The 19169-nt window shown below is 40.9% G+C and overlaps 1 protein-coding gene across 4 annotated transcripts in view; it reads left to right on the forward strand.

Annotated features, from left to right (window-relative positions):
- The window catches only part of LOC146526187 (protein MTSS 2-like), a 99831-nt gene that overhangs the window by 70570 nt on the left and 10092 nt on the right, over window positions 1-19169 (forward strand). Inside the window, exons 6-15 of one of the 4 annotated variants that reach the window (XM_085180076.1) lie at window positions 496-570; window positions 3516-3524; window positions 6547-6704; window positions 8235-8342; window positions 8432-8529; window positions 11071-11347; window positions 11663-11737; window positions 15670-15825; window positions 16277-16459; window positions 18582-18747. In XM_085180076.1, the coding sequence (XP_085036202.1) occupies window positions 496-570; window positions 3516-3524; window positions 6547-6704; window positions 8235-8342; window positions 8432-8529; window positions 11071-11347; window positions 11663-11737; window positions 15670-15825; window positions 16277-16459; window positions 18582-18747 (1305 nt within the window). The remainder of the gene's footprint in view (window positions 1-495; window positions 571-3515; window positions 3525-6546; window positions 6705-8234; window positions 8343-8431; window positions 8530-11070; window positions 11348-11662; window positions 11738-15669; window positions 15826-16276; window positions 16460-18581; window positions 18748-19169) is intronic. The other 3 variants (XM_085180161.1, XM_085180243.1, XM_085180320.1) reach the window with 3 other exon arrangements.

Raw genomic sequence — 19169 nt, forward strand, 5'->3', positions numbered from 1 at the left:
CATTCTTTACAAATGCTTTAAAAAAAGACAAAGCCAGTGTTGTTAGGATAGCATTGTGCCAAATACATGTTGTCTTTTCCTCATACTACTCAGACTATGATCAGACTGAAACCTGACACCATGAAAATTTGTCCCAATGCAGGAGTCTGTCTATAGACTTTATTTTGGTACTTGACAGAACTTTGTCAATATAAACAGGATATTTACCTGTTAATATGTGTTTCCGTAGTAAACAGGTAATCTTACTTAAACATTTGCTTCCACATCCTTTGGTTCTAAAACTATACCTTTGTATACAACAGTGTTTAAACGGGAGCGGGTACATCTGAAACCAAATATAATAATCAGTGTTTCGCTGACCTCTTGGTGCTTTCGGTTCCTGAAAGTTAATATTGTTTCTATTTGAGTTATTATTGGAAATGCAAGACAGTACGAGTTTGCTCAGCAGCTTTTGCATTCGTTTTTCTAAAACATCTCTCTTTATTCTCTGTCAAGAGTACAAGAGGTCACGTCACGAGATCAAGAAGAAATCATCTGACACCATGAAACTGCAGAAGAAGGCTCGTAAAGGTAACAGTCAAGCTCAGGCTCATGGTTGTCACTCAGACAGTTCTCGTCCAAGTGCTGTTTGTGTGTTTTATGTATTGCAGCTGTAAATATATTTAGATATCCAGTTCATTGTTCCTACTGTTATTTATCTAAACACAACATCGTAAGTGTAAGGCTGCAGTTAATCACAAAAAATGAGCCATTTTGTATCTGACTGGCACTCTTGATAACAGACTACGTGAGCATCATCCAAACAGTAACTTGAGTCGTTATGAGTTTATGTTGCCATCTGGTGGCGTTCTGTAGAATTGCAGGTCTTTTCTCATTTGTCCTGAATCGCTTTACCCAGCGAGGCAGCAGCCAATAATTGTTGGTTTCTTTCTGCTGCTGCTTCCGTTCAGTTGCCAGGCAGATTAATTTACACATGCAAGTTGTCTAAAATATATTTCAAGATAATTATTTATCATTATTGAAATTGTTGTTTTATATTTTATATAAAACATAAACCCTTGAATGAGTGCTATATATACTCATTCAAGGGTTTGTCAGAATTTAAATGTATATTTATGTAGAAAGAGAGGGGGGAAGCAAAATGCACTTTCAATTTGAAGTATCTTTAAAGTAGCCACATTTTGCTTTGATGAATACTTTGCACGCTCATTACAGTCTCTCAGCATCATGAGGACAACTTCCAAAATGTTTTCCTACAGCTATGATGAAGCTTTTCCTTCTATATGCACAGTAACTCATGCCTGACTGTGTCAGGTGTGTTTACATTATCATATTGTAGAGGTCAGGTCCTCTGGTGTAGTATTCCACACTCTGGTAGCCTTTACGGAGCCTACAGTTGCATTGCCTCATGGGAAAAATAAGAAAACAAATTGTCATCCAAAGCACAGGTAACTCTTGGACTTTGTGAGAGTCCATTATTTTTTTCTTTACAATTATTAAACAGAAAAGCTAGTCAATATGTTAATATGTCATTTCTCTTTACTTAGTTAGGTGGGGTTAGCATTAGCATTTATTACTGCAGTAGTTGGATGAGGCTAGCTGTGTTTGTTGTGCTGTGCTGGCACAAACACAACTAATGGACTGAAACAGAAAAAGAAAAAAGTTAACATTTTACAGGAAACAGCTATTTAATCTTTAAATTCTTCTTCTCTCTGTTTAGGGAGAAAGGCTTATAAGCACATTAGTATGTTGGAAACAGAGTAAACAGTTATTTGTAAGGCAAAAAATGCGCCCCTATGGAAAGCAGAAAAAACGAAAAAATTGAAAGGTTTGCTGTGAACAAACGCTTAGAATGTTGGTAATGTTACAACAATAATAATAATGATAATGTTGATACTGTTACCTCAAAAAAGTTTGCACCATTTTAATTGGTAAGTTTTTTTTTTTTGCTTCAAATCATATTCAAATTTTATTTGTCACACACACACAACCATACACAGTATGACATGGGGGTGAAATGCTTGTAGCTGTACAATGCCCGACCATTAAATGACAGAAAAAAAGTTTTACAGTATTTACAATTACAGGTTACTACAAAATTTACAAATTAACTTAGAAATTTACAGTAAAAAATGTGCAAATAGCGGAAAGAGATTATAAAGATTATAAAGATTATAAATTATAGGAATTATAGGAAATGTGTGGTGGTGCGTGTGGTGATGTGATGTGTGTGTGAGTCCAGTCCTACACCTGGTTCAGGGCCCGAATAGCCTGGGGGAAGAAGCTCCTCCTCATTCTCTCTGTTTTGGCCTTAAGGGAGCGGAAGCACTTCCCAGACCTCAACAGTGAGAAGAGTCCATTGTTGGGATGGGAGAGGTCCATCATAATCTTCCTAGCTTTGGACTTATGATGATCAAAATCAGTGAAAAAAGAAGCAGAATTTAAATTCAGCCTGTCTTCAGAGGTTTCCTGTGAAGCAATAATATATATTAGTATATTACTATTATTATGCAAAGCTATCATCAGTGCAAAGAGAGGCTACTATTTAATATAAATTATGAATCTTAGTTTTCAGTTTGTTTCTCACTAAAGATTTTGTTTGTGTTGATAAAAAGTCCCGTCATGATCATGTCAGTTTTTTCTAGCCTGATTTCTTTAGGAAGTCCACACCTTCAAAAGCAACCCAGTGACTGTGAATCTGAATGCAAGTTATATGCTTAGAGATGTCATTTTCTCACATAAAACAAGGGTAATATAAGAAATGATCTTAAAACGATAGTCTGATATCTTTGAAGGGGGGTTTGTATGAGGCGCTTCACAGTAGTCAGTGCGTTACCTATTGTAGAAGTTATCATACTGTAACTGAAAAGTTACCAGTGTAACAGATAAGCAAAGTCCTGCTTTCAAGGGTCAGCAGCAAAATGTGTTTTTTAAAAAAGTACAAAAGCATACCGAGACGTCACGCTGCCCTTTCTCCTTAGTCCTCAGTCTGAACTTCTATCCATCTATGCAATGTTTAAAGCCATCAGACATTCTAGTTCACATGACATGAGAGCTCATGTGGCTAAAATGCGTTTTGATCCTGATCTCTTCCACACTGGCACAATGTTTCCACAATGTTGCATACCTGAGTGCATCTCCAAAATGAGACAGCTCCACTTTTGAAAGCCTAAACTATCCTATAACAGGACTAGATTAACAGTGAAACTGTGCAATGTCCGTTCCTGTGTCTGATAAGCCCCGTCGCAGCTGATGCTTGATGATATTATTGTTTCTGGATTGAACTTTTGGTTGCAGCTGTGTTATTTTGCTCTAACATTTGGCACTGTGGCTGTCTTGTGATGGCTTCCTTGTACTAACCCTAACAATGAGTTCTGCTATTTCTGCTCTCCCCGCCCCTGTCACTCTCTCTCTGTTTCCTTTCTCTTTCCTTACTTTGCTTCCTTTTTTTCTGCCCCCCCCCCCCTCTCACTGCTACATCTCTCTGTCTCTCCTCCCCTCTGGTATTTCTATAGAGATGCAGGGTAAGTATCAGCCTGCCGCTCGCTGCTCTACCGCATCACATCCTTTCCTTTTCAAATTTCCAGCATTTGCCTGCAGGCAGTGATTATTACTAAATTTGAGGTCATGGAAAAGTTTTGGGGGTATATCAGGAAATTGTCTTCCATAATGAAATAGTCATGTAAGCAGACTTAAGGGGAATAGAGAGAACCTTATCAGGGCTGGATTAACCCACCACGGGGACTCCAATAATAAGCTGTAGGCTTTTGTTTAATTTAACTCGCTCTCGGTGCATAAATTGTTATTAATTAGTTATGAGTTTATGGTAATGTAATTAGCATACAATTATTTTGTCAAGTACACCATATAAGCACATTGCAAGCTGAAATAATAAAGCCTTAAAGCTAAATTTCCATCTGAGGCCCCATTACAACACAGGTGCTTTTAGGCTGGTGCCACTTTAGTTTAGACATGAAACACGTGCTGTGTGTGTCCTGAACGGCATCACACTCAGTCTGTTTTCTTCATTTTAATCAGCTAAGTCCTCCATTCTAGTCTGTGTGCAGAAAATGTGCAGAAAACAGTTTGCCCAGTGACCAACGGAAAAACTGACGTTTGTATTTGTGTTGTGTTTCCTATATTTTATTCCTCCTTTGGTGCCAGGGAAACCAGACAATGTTCAAAAGTGTGCATGACCAGATTTGAAGATTTAAAGCTTTAAATCAACACAGACAAAATGATAAAGAACTTTCATGATCTTCTACAGAGCCGACGTGTTGGGGTCATTGTAGAAGATCGTGCATTTTGATGTTGGAAGGTTTCAATCAGAAACTTTTAATTTGCCTGAAACAACTGATATTGAGATTTTTTTGTGACCGGTGATTCATGAGATGGGGTAGCAATTAGGGATGGGTATTGATAAGATTTTCACGATTCCGATTCCATTTTCGATTCTGTTTAACGATTCGATTCTTTATCGATTCTCATCAATTCTTTTAAAAAAGGAGAACACTACGGTCTAATAGCTTAGAACTTTGTTTTATATCTTCTCTTTGAACAAGATAGAAATTTAGGAGTAACATGGCCTTACAAACCCAACAGTGAGATCTTAAGAGATCCAGCCTACGGCTCTTCAATAGGGTGTCACAGGGTCCCCGGGGAAAAAATGTAAATGTAAAATAATAAAATAAATATTCTTCTGTAGCAATAACAAAGTATAACATCAATTATTCTGTAGCAATTACACAAGAATGTCCAGTAATGTCCCTGCCTACAATTAAACACATTCACTTACCGAAAATCATCTGCTGTGGCAAATGGCTGCAAACCTTTGACCACAAACTTAGTCACTGCTCGGTGACATTCGTCTATCCTGGCCTGAAAGGAGACGCTAACGGTAGACTGCAGCGAGAACTGCCAGCATCTGAGCCAGACTCTGTCTCATCATGGTCACCTAAATGCACAGTAATGGCAGGTTTTATAATAAGGCAGATCGCGCTAACATAATATGCACTGTTAGTTGATTATTTACCTGCCGCATTAACGGGAGAGGACGTGCAAACGTTACCGCTGCTGCTGGGTTGAGATTCACGAGTCCGGAGCAGAATTAAAAACACGACATTCATTTAAGGTCATCGTGTGTTTTGTGAGCAAATGCTTTTGTATATTTGTAGTGTTTCCTCCCTTAAATGAAAAATCTACTTTGCAAGTATTGCAAGTTGCCCTGTTGTCATCCGTTCTCGTAAAGTATAACCAAACTTTTGAGCGTTTGAGCCGCTTAGCCGCCATGTTTCCTGTCAGGTAAATGACGCTCCGCAACGTGGTGACGTCATTCGGGGCGACTGGAATCGATAAGGGAATCGTTTGCAAAAATGGCAAACAATTCCAAGGAATTGAAACACTGGGTTCTCAACAAGAACCGGTTTTCGATACCCATCCCTAGTAGCAATGTTGTTAAGTGATGTTAATTTATAGGTTAAAATATACTTCTGACTTTTCTGCACAAACATAATTATTTGTAGTCTTTTTACCACAAATTGAATGTCACATTTTGAACCTCGACCTTTCGGATCACCTGAATACTTACATACTGTGCCCAGTGGGCAATCGAGCCTTGCTTGTAATGAGCATCATTCTACTGAGCCAACAACAACATGACAGTTTATTTATTGCACCTAAATGGTCGACTGGGGTTTAGCTTTTACTTCTCCATTGAAAATAATGAAACTTGTAACCATGACCTTTTTTAAAAACTACATGAACTAGCTCCAATGCTTCCTAAACAAGTTTTGCCCCTCGTGACAGATTAGAGCTCAGCGTCTGTAGTTAGCTGTCGTGTAGTGTCACTTTTAACAACGCATGATGTAACTGAACTTCTTCCTTGACTCCTGCATGACTTTGTAGCTGTTACTATCAGCTTTGTAGTGACACTGCAGGCTTCAATCTGACTCTCATGCTACCCCTCCTCGTCTGTTATCGTTTTGTTCCTCATTCTGCTCTTACATGCTGTAAAACTACAAAGAAATATTTCATGTCTTGCTTTCCATTTACTGCATTTGATGTATTTTTAGAGATAGCAGATAGAATTTCTTTTTTCAGATTACATATGCACTTATATTTAAGCGTTTATTATCAAGGTATTGCAGTATAGTTACAACAGATATGATAACATTACATTTTCAGCAAAACTTTTAGTCTTAGTTCATTAAAAAAACAACATAGCAAACTGACTACTGCACATTAATATTAGAACAAATACAGAGCTAAAATAGCTTAAAAACAAACACATAAACAAGTTGCTGCTTTTTTTGTCTTGGTCAAAATTTTATAATCTGTACTAGCGGTTGGATGAACTCCTGCATTATGGGAAGCAAAGCTTGACAGAGAGATTTCCACATTTAGTTACATTAACACTTTTCCACACCTCCATCTTTCTTTCCTTTTTCATTTTCACCCACTGATGAAAACCTCTACCTTCCTGTGTCTGTCTCTGCTCTCTCGTTTGATAAACGTCTCTCGCCCACTGCTGCGCCTTCTCCCACCCAGGGCGAGGGGACCTGCAGCCACAGCTCGACAGTGCCATGCAGGATGTGACCGACATGTGCCTGCTGATGGAGGAGACTGAGAAGCAGGCGGTGCGCCGTGCCCTGGTGGAGGAGAGGGGTCGCTTCTGCACCTTCATTGGTTTCCTTCAGCCAGTTGTGGTGAGGACACACAGTGTTGGGAAGGTTACTTTTAAAATGTATTCCATTACAGATTACAGAATACATGCTCCAAAATGTATTCTGTAACGTTACTCAATGAGAGTAACGTATTCTGAATACTTTGGATTACTTAATATGTTATCATGCTGTTTACAACTACATGAATGTACTATTGCTGTGATTTATTACTGTTACTGAAGGTCCGCGGCTCCGAACCGTAGTAAAGGGACCTCTGGCTAATACGGTGGGTTCTGTGTCGGGCTCGTAGCCGAAAACTAGCTTTACTTTGTTGTCTGGGTCAAGTTTGTTAGCCAGAGACAGAGAGAGGCGTTGAAAGGCTGCTCCAACGGAACTTATTGTTTTTGGAGGAAAACACGAACACGGTGTACAGTCGAGTCTTAATCGCTTACTTACAACTGGGCTCGTCAGGCTCTCTTCTTGGCTGCAGTGGTTATTATTATATTTACATGCTTCCAGCTCCCGTTTTTTCCTTTTCCTCGTACTTTTCCTTTTTCTCCCTCCCTCGCTCACAGACACATAACGTGTATGGCAGTCCATTCTCCCTGCAGCACGGACTACACTGCCTATGATGCTACATTCTTTAGAGCTATACCTGTAGCATTCTGCCTATTAGCTTAGCACAACAACAACAAAAAGGCCTCTCTCACCCAGGAAACACGCAGAGAGAGAGCGTCACCCTGTAACCATGGCAACCGTAACGCTGCCGCCTGGAACAACAGAACGTAGCTGTCAAACAAAACCCAAACAGTCCTGACCCGCGACAATATGAAACAGGGAAGTACCGCCGTGTAATCCATTTATTTCAACAAAGTAACTGTATTCTAAATACCACCTTTTTAAACGGTAACTGTAACGGAATACAGTTACTCATATTTTGTATTTTAAATACGTAACGGCGGTACATGTATTCCGTTACTCCCCAACACTGAGGACACATATGGAGGAAATGTGGTCGACTTTAACAGCAGGAGGAAAGATGGACAGATGAGGGCGAGCACTGTCTGAAGTAACTTTTGAAGTGTCGTACAGAGAAGCTGAACAGCTCCACTGATAATTACTGTATTTGAACCCTTATGCCCGAGGCCATTGTTTGATATTGCCCCATTAAAAAAACCCACATGTATTTAGCTACAAAACTATAAGGCTAAAACGAACAGCCTTGGGCTGTGCTGATGGGAGACACTTTAAAGAATAGCATCAGTATAACATTTATCTTGCAGAAAAACATTAATTAACAAACAATGTAAAGCAAAAACGTGTAAAATGAGTTGTTACTTTGTGTCGTTCTGACACTTCAACCACATTATCTTTATAAAGACAAGAAACTAAACTGCTTTGCTTACACTAATTTACACTTTAATTATATCACGAAAAATAATCATACATAAAAATAACTAGAGCTCTGAGTATAATTAACTGTGTTATGGTTGTTGTGGAAACTGTACACTGAGAATTTTTGGACTTTAGTGTAAAAGAAAAAGTAAAAATGTTTGTTAATCTTGTTTTAAGAATGGAGAGATTGCTATGCTGGGTGAGATCACCCATCTCCAGGCCATCATCGATGACCTCACTGTGCTGACAACTGATCCGCACAAACTGCCCCCTGCCAGTGAACAGGTGAAAAGCATACGCAAACACGACATCCAGACTACACGAAGACAGAAACAAATAGAAGACAAACCTCTGACTCCTACATGTTCTCTCAGGTGATTAAGGATCTAAAGGGGTCCGATTACAGCTGGTCCTATCAGACCCCTCCGTCATCCCCAAGCAGCTCTGGCTCACGCAAGAGCAGCATGTGCAGGTACTCACACACAAACACACTCTTATCCATGCATACATAGGCAGTGTTCTGAGTATCAGAAAGAGGAGCCATCCTTGATGTTTATATGTCAGTGTGATTGTCAGTCGTGTTGTCTACATGTCAGTCTGTCATTACATTCTGTGTCTATGGGTGATAGAGCCACTCATTTAACCCCAGAAATGTTCCTTCATGATCAGGCTGTGGTGATTCTGCATAATTATAGGACCAAACTGGACCACATATAGCTCTAACGTGGCCATTAAAACATGATGACTGCCAAAAACTTACTGAAAAATATTAAAAAGTAAACTTAGCCAGCAAATTAGAAAATGCTGAGTGAAAGGGCATCAGAAAAAAGGATGTTTCTGTTTAAATCCAAATGTCTGTTGAAATGAAAGCTCATTTATACATCTCCAAAAGTTGATTCTGTTCATCTGGACGTAGCGTTTTGTGGGAGAAACGTTTCGTCACTCATCCAGGTGACTTCTTCAGTCTCAGCTGACTGCAGGTTTCCCCAAATCTTATAAACAGTACATTTGCATAATGACTGAAACCAGCCCACTGAAGGAACAATGGGCTGTGAGGTCAGTTCCTTAATCTTAATCATGCAAATTCTCATGACCATTGATCAACAACCACTGACCAAAACCCACTGACCAAAACCCACTGATCAAAGACCACTGATCAATGGCCATGAGTACCATTCACAGATTTGGGGAATGGCTGCAATCACAGCATTGTAAGATGGCCAAAGATGTACCCTTAGGCCCCCTCCTCGATTCAGAGATGGTCTTTCCCTTTTCACGTAAATGGCCTCCTTGACTCCGCCCTCAAACCAGCGTTCCTCCCTGTCCAGGATGTTACAGCCTCATCATTGAAAGAGTGTCCACTGGCCTGTAGGTGTAAATAGACTGCAGAGTCCTGGCCTGACGAGGTAGCTCTTCTGTGTTGTGCCATCCACTTCGCCAGAGGTTGTTTGGTTTCCCCGATGTATAAATCCTGGCAATCCTCCTGCACTTAACAGCGTACACTATGTTACTCTGTTTGTATTGGAGGACTTGATCCTTGGGGTGGACCAATTTTTGGCGCAGCGTGTTTTGGGGTTTAAAAGCCACAGAGACCCGGTGTTAGAAAAAATGCGTCTCAACTGCACCGATACTCCTGACACATATGGGATCACTACAGGTTTTCACTTGGGCAGCGGTTGTCCTTCTCTCCTGGATCGGCTGGAGCTTTCTTTAGGTGTCTTTCCAGCTTTGACAAAAGTCCAGCTGGGATAACCACATTTACTCAGAGCCTTCTTGATGTGCTGTTCTTCTGCCTCCCTGGCCGCTGCGTCAGTGGGGATGGTGTTCGCTCTGTGTTGGAGCGTCCTGATGACACCCAGTTTGTGCTCCAGTGGATGATGAGAGTCAGATGTTCATCCTCCAGTGAGATCACTCAGATGTTTTGGTCAGTGGTTGTTGATCAATGGTCATGAGAATTTGCATGATTAAGATTAAGGAACTGACCTCACAGCCCATTGTTTCAGTCATTATGCAAATGTACTGTTTATAAGATTGGGGAAAGCTGCAGTCAGCTGAGACTGAAGAAGTCACCTGGATGAGTGACGAAACGTTTCTCCCACAAAACGCTACGTCCAGATGAACAGAATCAACTTTTGGAGATTTACTTTCCTGGACGATTGAGAATGCATCAAGACGTCATTTATACATCTGATGAAGTTGGTGCTTCAACAAGCTTTTGATGATTGGGTCATCAGTTTTGTAGAAGCACTGCCTTCAGACAGAACAGCATTATGAATAAATGATAATAAAGAATCTAGGATTTTGGCCTTAAGATAAGTTATGACAGCCTTTCTTTTACAAGCCAAATGCATAAAAAAACTGAATACTTTCAAAAGACTACGAACTGATTTCTATGGTTCTGTGAAGCAAACTGAGTGTCAGTGCATGTGAAGCAGATTCACAGCATTTTGCCTTCAGTGTTTATTGTGTGTATAGATGTGTGTGTGCTGGATCCTTCTAAGTTTACACACCCTCTGTCTACCCCCTCCTGTCCTTATCTTTCCCACTTTTCCACTCAAAACTGCCATTCTGTGAACTCTTTTTCACTTATCTTCTATTACTTGTGTCTTGTTTGTGTGCTTTCATGTGATTTGCCCTCTTTCTCTCCTGCTGGATCTTTGCTTACCTGTTTTCATTGCGGGTCTCTACTTTTAACTGTTCCTGGTGTGTGGCTTTACTGCGTCATCGCACTGCGGGTTTTCACTGACCTGATGAACCAACGATTTGCTGTAAACTCCTCTTGGTCCTTCAACCCATCATCCGAACTTCCAACACTTCCTTTAATTGTCAATCCATCATTTTCTACAACAACCAACCCCACTTCTTCTCTCTGAATTCAACCATTACTTCTCTAATCATGCTGTCTCTCCCTGATACTGCCTTCGCTCTACGCTGGGAATCATCACCTCCACATTCCTCACACCTCCATCGCTCTGCCCCCTCCCTTCTCCTCTACACCTTCCTCCCCCAACAGCAGTGTAAACAGCACCCACAGTAGTGCCTCCCGTTCGTCAGGGGGAGGTGGTAGTGGTGGTGTTGGTGGCGGAGGCTCCTTGCCCCACTCGCCCACCTCATCCTCCTCCTCCTCCTGTCGCTACCGCAGCAGCCTGCCGCACCAGCCTCCACCACCGGGGGGCATTGCTGCCCACCGCCTCAGCAGTGTCTCCTCACATGATTCGGGCTTCGTGTCCCAGGATGCCAACATCTACTCCAAGCCACCCTCACCTATGCCCTCAGACATCACTAGTCAGGTACAAATGCCTCATGGACAAATTTACATTATTTATGTGACCCGTTCAGAGTTACTGTGGCTTAAACTGCTGGCTTCCAATGACACACGCACAGCCTGAAAAAGACAATGACACAAAATTTTGGTCTCTATTTTAAGGACAGCCAGCAGGTAAACTAAACATTTCAGTGTATCTTTAAAATAACAAAGGATAAATATTTAAATAGAATTTAATTACTGGATATCTAATGAAAAACATTAAGTTTCACACATGTGTTTTGGTTCTTGGTCTGAACTCTTATCGGTTTGTGTCACTCTTATGTCTTTCCTGGTGTAGAAATCATCCAGCTCAGCATCATCAGAGGCCTCAGAAACATGCCAGTCAGTCAGTGAATGCAGCTCCCCCACCACTGTAAGTATTCTTATTCATAACATATAACATGGACAGTCTGAAATGCAGCATAAAAACGATTAAAGCAATAAAAGTGTGGTCGTAAAAAGTTAACAAATAAAGGTCAGTTTGTGTACAAGTAGTCCTTATGAGCCAAAAGCTCAGGCTTCAGACTTTCCTAAACACTCTGTTTCTGAGAGCTTCCAGACGACCCATCCTTGTGTGAAAATTAGCTTTAAGCAGTGGCTCCCAAACCTTCTCTGGCATGCTCCAATTAAAGAGCCGAAAAAATGAATATAAAAATTATAGTGTCAACAGACTCGTTTGTTTTTACCCTCCAAAAATTATTCTTAGTTATGATTGTTAGACATAACTATTCTTCTATTAGTTTCACTTGATACTTATTCATACTTACTCATATTCACGCTATGTATGCATAGTGCGTACATGTAGTATTGAGTATATAGTGGGTCTATGTCCCAGTAGCGGGCCCAGCACACAGTTTGTGCACGACTAACTTAAAGAGAGGGGGGCTATAATGATTTGCTTCACATGGAGGATAGAATGAAGGCCCAGTATAAGAGAAACAGGAATTATTGTGAGCTGTGGATCATACAAAATTATTCTAGTTAGCATAATGTGTGTCCTTTAAGATTTTTACACAGTAATCATACAATCATACATCATACTTGTGGTCACTCTGTGAGAGATTAGTTCTCCCTGACAGTGCTGGTTTATTCTTAAGTTTAGAGTTAAACTCTCAGTTTAGGGTATATTTACAAATACAGCTTAATGATTGGTGGGGGGAAAGATAGATTAATTACTTGAAATTAAAAATTAAGCTCTGCTTCATTTAAGTTTACTTCAAGTTTCCTTATCTTGTCCAAATCAACCAGATTTCCACTGAACACCCGTCAGATTCACACCTATATTATCTGTAGTGTTTTCCAGGGACATCAGGCAAGAACAACAAAATGTAATTTCATATAAGATTGAGCAATTTTTTAAACAGCTGTGATAATTGCGGTAGTATAAAGTCATTGTTGATACAGAATTACAAGGTAGCGCACAACACATGCTGTTTAAAATGAGACGTTACACTCATCAAGGTAGCAGGACGTTCGATTTTCAGGGATTTCCGCGAACAGTAGGAGACTTTGATTTCTGAATGGTAAGTCAAACTTGGTATAGAGCTGACAGTATTAAATCTCTGGGGTCTTGATGTGTTCTCCAGCAGAGAAAAGCTTTGTGGTACCATCAAGCAACATCATATCAAACACCGCCCACTTACTCACAAGAGAATAGTGAGGCAAATGTATTTGAGACACGAGGGGTTGGTTGAATTAATGCATTTTCTCCAATTTAAAAAAATGTTCATTGCAGCAATTAGCCTTCTAGAGCTCTGTTTTCATAGGCACATGGGGCAAAGTTGTATCTTCCTCAGCATAAACCTACACATTGGTGCCAATTGTAAAGTTGGCTTTAAGATTTACAGCCATTTGCATCTTCTCCTGCTCGCCAACTGAAAATAGGAGCATGTAACGCCGGTCTTCTGTGCTTTTAATTGATAGAGGCATACCCAAATAAAGCTCTACAAAATCAGAGACTTGTTTTATTTATGTTTGGGAACTTGTTTCTTCCTCTTCCATTATACATTCTTTAGCCAGTTTGCAAGGCAAAATAAATATGCATTTCTGATCTTAAGCAGCATCTGTCCTCCGTACCAGCTTGCATATACTGCTTCCCTTTCACTTGACGTGTTCACAACCATCTGTGATCCATCTCTAATTTGACTGATACACATTGTCAAGCTGGACCGTGTGCCCCACTTTCACTGGTTATCTTGACAAGATTTAGCATAAGCATCACGAGGCAGACTTGCAGTCTCTCCTGTGCATTGCATGTGTTGGTTATTTCTGGATGTTCTTAATTAAATCATCATGGAATCTGAGGCAGACACGCTAGACACATGACACGTTCCATTATAAACTCACGAGACAATTAAAATTTTTCTGCTCCCCTAAAACTGATCTAAAACCCTTTAGATCAGTTTCATCAACTCATCTCACTGTATCCACATCCAGCACCTTTGGGAAAATGGTGCAACAGCTCCGTGTACATGCAACAAAAGCAGAGTTACTGTGATTTCTACCTGAGCTCCTTTACTTTAAGCCCTACATAAGCCCAAACCCTTGCTTACTGTTAACTACATAAAGACAAGTGTTAATAGTAAGCAATTATTTATGTGCTTCAGGGAAACAAGTCATGCCTGCAGCTTTAATAATAACAAACTGCACTGCATACTGTGCACAGTTAACTTAAACTTCATTTTACTTTCTTGTGACTGAAGGTACAATGAGAAGTTACTAAATCAAACAATAGCTCCCACCAATCATTTTTTTCTATCTCCGTCAGGCATGAGGTACAACTTCCACACGTTTTCCCCCAACAATGCTTCGTTTGTCTTTTCCTTGATCACTGTACAAATCCCACAAATATGCAGAACTACCCGAGTCTTGTGTGGTACCTGATGCAGAAGTGCCACAATTCAGCAATCTGAATTTTTGCTACAAATACATCAACATAAACATGTTAAACATACAGTATCTAACTAACAATTAGAAGTAGGCTTTGTTGATGTAGAGGCTTAGTCCCACTCTAATCACACTTAACTTGCATATAGAGTAATTTTGATGCATGACAGCGGTAACTAATTGTGTTTCAAGAGGCCCATTTTGGTTTCAGCTGCATTGTTTATCTGTTTCTTAGAATTTGGTGTGTGTGTGTGTGTGTACACATGTTTGGCTTTTGTTTTCGTGTGTGACCCAGTAGCTGGCTCGCTCTCTCTCTCTCTCTCTCTCTCTCTCTCTCTCTCTCTCTCTATATATATATATATATATATATATATTTTAGAGGTGCAACGATACACAAAATTCACGGTTCGATATTTTTTTGATACAAAAAAATGTTCATGCCTTTTTAATTTGTCATTTATTCAAATTATAAATATATATTTTAACTCAAAAGTACAGTTTTTAAATTTAATGTTGCTGAAACAACAAAGTAATAAAAAATAAATCTATCTGATCGAGAAATCACTCATCTTTGGAAAAGAGAGTTTATTACAGAGAAACGTCTCTTTCCAAAAGAAAAGCTATACTATACGCTTCTTCTGGGCTATATTCTTAACAGCATATTAAACATATCAGGTCCCCATAAGGAGAATCATGTGCTAACGGCTGTCTAAATGACTCGGGTAAAGTTTGTAGCATGCGTGCTTGTTGTTTTTGTCTGCTTCCACTTGTCTTTGCACTAGGATGATGTCGAGGTAAATGTGCAGTCATATTTGTTGTGTTCCCACTAGTGCTGTCAGCGTTAATCTCGTTGAAATAACGTTAACGCCACAACACGGCAAACCTCTGTTAACGAGCTAACTGCGCTAACGCACTAGTTCCCACCAATTCAGCATTCAGCATTGCGTGGCACATCCAACATACTGTTTTACTTTAGTCCATGACGCGCTTACCTTCAGGGTCATACATCACATGAAAACCAAAATAGTTCCAAACGCCAAATCTGAATGAGGGTGGGGGAGGTTCAATTTGCCATGTTGCAACGAGAGCTTAGCTTCTGTCTCCTAGCTTGCCCAGGGCTCAGTGAATCTGCGTTCAACTACTCCGCCTAGGCTGCACTGTCGAGCGCAGATCCACTGAGCGCTCAACACAGACAGCATTGTCAGAAGGAAAGTTGATCAAATAAATTTTGTATTGTTCGATACACATGTGTACTGAACCAAAAGCACTGTATCGAACGGTTCAATATCGATACGAGTATTGTTGCACCCCTACTATATATAACTATCTTTGTCTCTCTGTCTCCCGCTCTCTCACTCTTGCTTCATGTCTGTGGCTTTTCCATTGTCTGATGACATGACTGTGTCTCTCGTCCCGCAGTTTGGCTCGTCCTTCGCTACCTTCCGCCCCGCTCTTTTTCACTCTGGCTCCACCCGGCCTCTCTCTGTCATTCTTCCTGTTCCTGCGTCCCCACCCTATAACCGCCCCCCTGGATCCAGCTCCTCCTCTCCCACATCAAAGGTTCCTATGTGGAAGGTTTGTTCTCCATTCGCTTCCATTTCTTCAGTTGCACATTTTCTTCTGTTTCTGTTTAACAAGTTAATGCATAGAATTTATTTTCTTTTACTTTTTATCACCTGATTAACTCATTCATAACCACATTGCACTGCTTCATTGCAAGTGTTCATCCCCACTTGCTTTGTGTGCCTTTGTTTTGGCTTCATCTGCCTCATTGGTTTTACAGTCTGCCAACTGGTAACTGACCAAAACCAAGCAGGGTCAAAGGTCATCAACATATACATGCTCTAACACTCAAAAAAGGCCTCTGTTCCACACATTCTGACCTGCACACAGTCCTTGATGTACCCATAAAGGCCCCCTGTTTCTGCACTCAGATGAAGGGCATCAAACTGCTGGATAGTGGACAAGTCGTGTGTGCTAATGTTACCACCTACTTCCTGTTTATTAATTCCGCTCACCTCTTCAGGACTGGTCCAAAGCAGGTCAGTATGAGCAGCCTGTGGCTGCAGCGGCAGTCCAGAGAAGAAGGGAACCTCTTGATAGGCTGAGGGAGAGTGAGGCATCACCGGGCTCCCAGGGATATGCTGGGCCATCACATCCTGATGATGGGCAGAGAGCCAGGATGACGCCAGCTACCATCGCTGCCAAGGTAATAGTGAAGTTGATGATACTGAAACACGGGCTGAAGATAGCAATTTGTGTGTACGTCTATACAAATGCATGAATATGTATAAAGTATGGCCTATAGTACAGGGTGGGCCATTTATATGGATACACTGTAATAAAATGGGAATGGTTGGTGATATTAAAGTCCTGTTTGTGGCACATTAGTATATGTCAGGGGGCAAACTCCTCAAGATGGGTGGTGACCATGGTGGCCATTTAGAAGTCGGCCATCTTGGATATAACTTTTGTTTTTTCAATAGGAAGAGGGCCATGTGACACATCAAACTTATTGGTAATGCCACAGGAAAAACAATGGTGTGCTTGGTTTCAATGTAACTTTATTCTTTCATGAGTTATTTACAAGTTTCTGACCACTTATAAAATGTGTTCAATGTGCTGCCCATTGTGTTGGATTGTCAATGCAACCCTCTTCTCCCACTCTTCACACACTGATAGCAACACCGCAGGAGAAATGCCAGCACAGACATCCGGTATCCATAGTTTCAGATGCTGCACATCTCGTATCTTCACACCATAGACAATTGCCTTCAGATGACCCCAAAGATAAAAGTCTAAGGGGGTCAGATCGGGAGACCGTGGGGGCCATTCAACTGGCCCACGACGACCAATCCACTTTCCAGTACACTGTTCATCTAGGAATGCTCAGACCTGGCACCCATAATGTGGTGGTGCACCATCTTGCTGGAAAAACTCAGGGAACGTGCCAGCTTCAGTGCACAAAGAGGGAAACACGTCATCATGTAGCAATTTCAAATATCCAGTGGCCTTGAGGTTTCCATTGATGAAGAATGGACCCACTATCGTTGTACCCCATATACCACACCAAACCATCACTTTTGTTGTTCCAACAGTCTTGGAGGGATCCATCCAATGTGGGTTAGTGTCAGACCAATAGCGGTGGTTTTGTTTGTTAACTTCACCATTCACATAAAAGTTTGCCTCATCACTGAACAAAATCTTCTGCGTGAACTGAGGGTCCTGTTCCAATTTTTGTTTTGCCCATTCTGCAAATTCTGTGCTGATCTGGGTCATCCTCGTTGAGATGCTGCAGTAGCTGGAGTTTGTAAGGGTGCCATTTGTGAGTAGCTAATATCCGCTGAAGGGATGTTCGACTAATGCCACTCTCCAGTGACATGCGGCGAGTGCTACGCTGTGGGCTCCTGCTGAATGAAGCTAGGACAGCCACTGATGTTTCTTCATTAGTGACAGTTTTCTTGTGTCCACATTTTGGCAAATCCAACACTGAACCAGTTTCATGAAACTTAGCAAGCAATTTTCTAACTGTAGCATGGGAGATGGGTGGTCTCGTAGGGTGTCTTGCATTGAAATCTGCTGCAATAACCCGGATACTGCGTTCACCAGATATCAACACAATTTCGATCCGCTTCTCACATGTTAACCTCTTCGACATGTCAATGGCTGTGAACAAAGAGAAACTTGTAAATAACTCATGAAAGAATAAAGGTACGTTGAAACCAAGCACACCATTGTTTTTCTTGTGACATTACCAATAAGTTTGATGTGTCACATGGCCCTCTTCCTATTGAAAAAACAAAAGTTGTATCCAAGATGGCCGACTTCTAAATGGCCACCATGGTCACCACCCATCTTGAGGAGTTTGCCCCCTCACATATACTAATGTGCCACAAACAGGACTTTAATATCACCAACCATTCCCATTTTGTTACGGTGTATCCATATAAATGGCCCACCCTGTAGTTATTCCAGGTATTGTGGTCTGTGGGAGCAGCTCTTATATCATTCGCTGTGGAATACATCTGAGACAGTCAGCTAAAGACTTGACTTAGTTGTCAATTTAGAAAAAGCATAAAAAGCCTAAATATGACTACAAAAGGCTGTAAACACAAGTGTCCTTGTCAACACGAGGTACGGCACAGGCAAAACACTTCCAGGTTCTCAGGTGGATGCTTACAAATGAAACAAAAAAACAAACTCTTTTCTTTTTGCTACTGCATTTTAGGACCAGAAACCTTTTTTATTCTATTCAATTTGTAGATTAGGGTTTAGTTTTCAAACAGCGGGTTGCTCAAACTCCAGTGCAGTGTTTCATTGTATGTTCTCAGCACGGAGAGGAGGTTTCTCCAGCAGCCAGTGACCTGGCCATGGTGCTTACCAGGGGACTCAGCATGGAGCAGCAGAAGAGCAACAGAGACTCCCTGCAGTACTCCAGTGGATATAGCACAGAGACCACAACCCCATCCTGCTCAGAGGACACAATTCCTTCACAAGGTGAAACTCTAATCTACCACACTCTTTACGGCAGCATTTAATCTCATTCAGTGCCCACATATATTACATTTCACCTGGCCACATTCATCATCTTATTTTTGTAACATTCCAGGAAAAGCAACCTGTTAAGGGAAGGTTTTTGTTTTTTTTAGGGGAAATATCAATATTTAAAACTTCTGCAGAAGTTTTACTTTATTGTATTCCTCCCACTAGCACTCCTGCCATTGAGTGTAGTTTTACCAAAATCAGATTAAGTGAATCCATTTAATCATCCAGGCAGCAGCTAAAGTGTATGATGGATGTATTCTGACAGTTTCTCTGACAGCAGTTGGAAAATGACAATATAAAGATAAAATTGAAAAATATTAAATGTGCTCACTTGCTGGCTTGCGCTACCAAAATGATGTAGCTATCCCTGTGTT

This window comes from Neolamprologus multifasciatus, chromosome 1, assembly GCF_963576455.1.
Source record: "Neolamprologus multifasciatus chromosome 1, fNeoMul1.2, whole genome shotgun sequence".
In the NCBI taxonomy this organism is placed as follows: Eukaryota; Metazoa; Chordata; class Actinopteri; order Cichliformes; family Cichlidae; genus Neolamprologus; species Neolamprologus multifasciatus.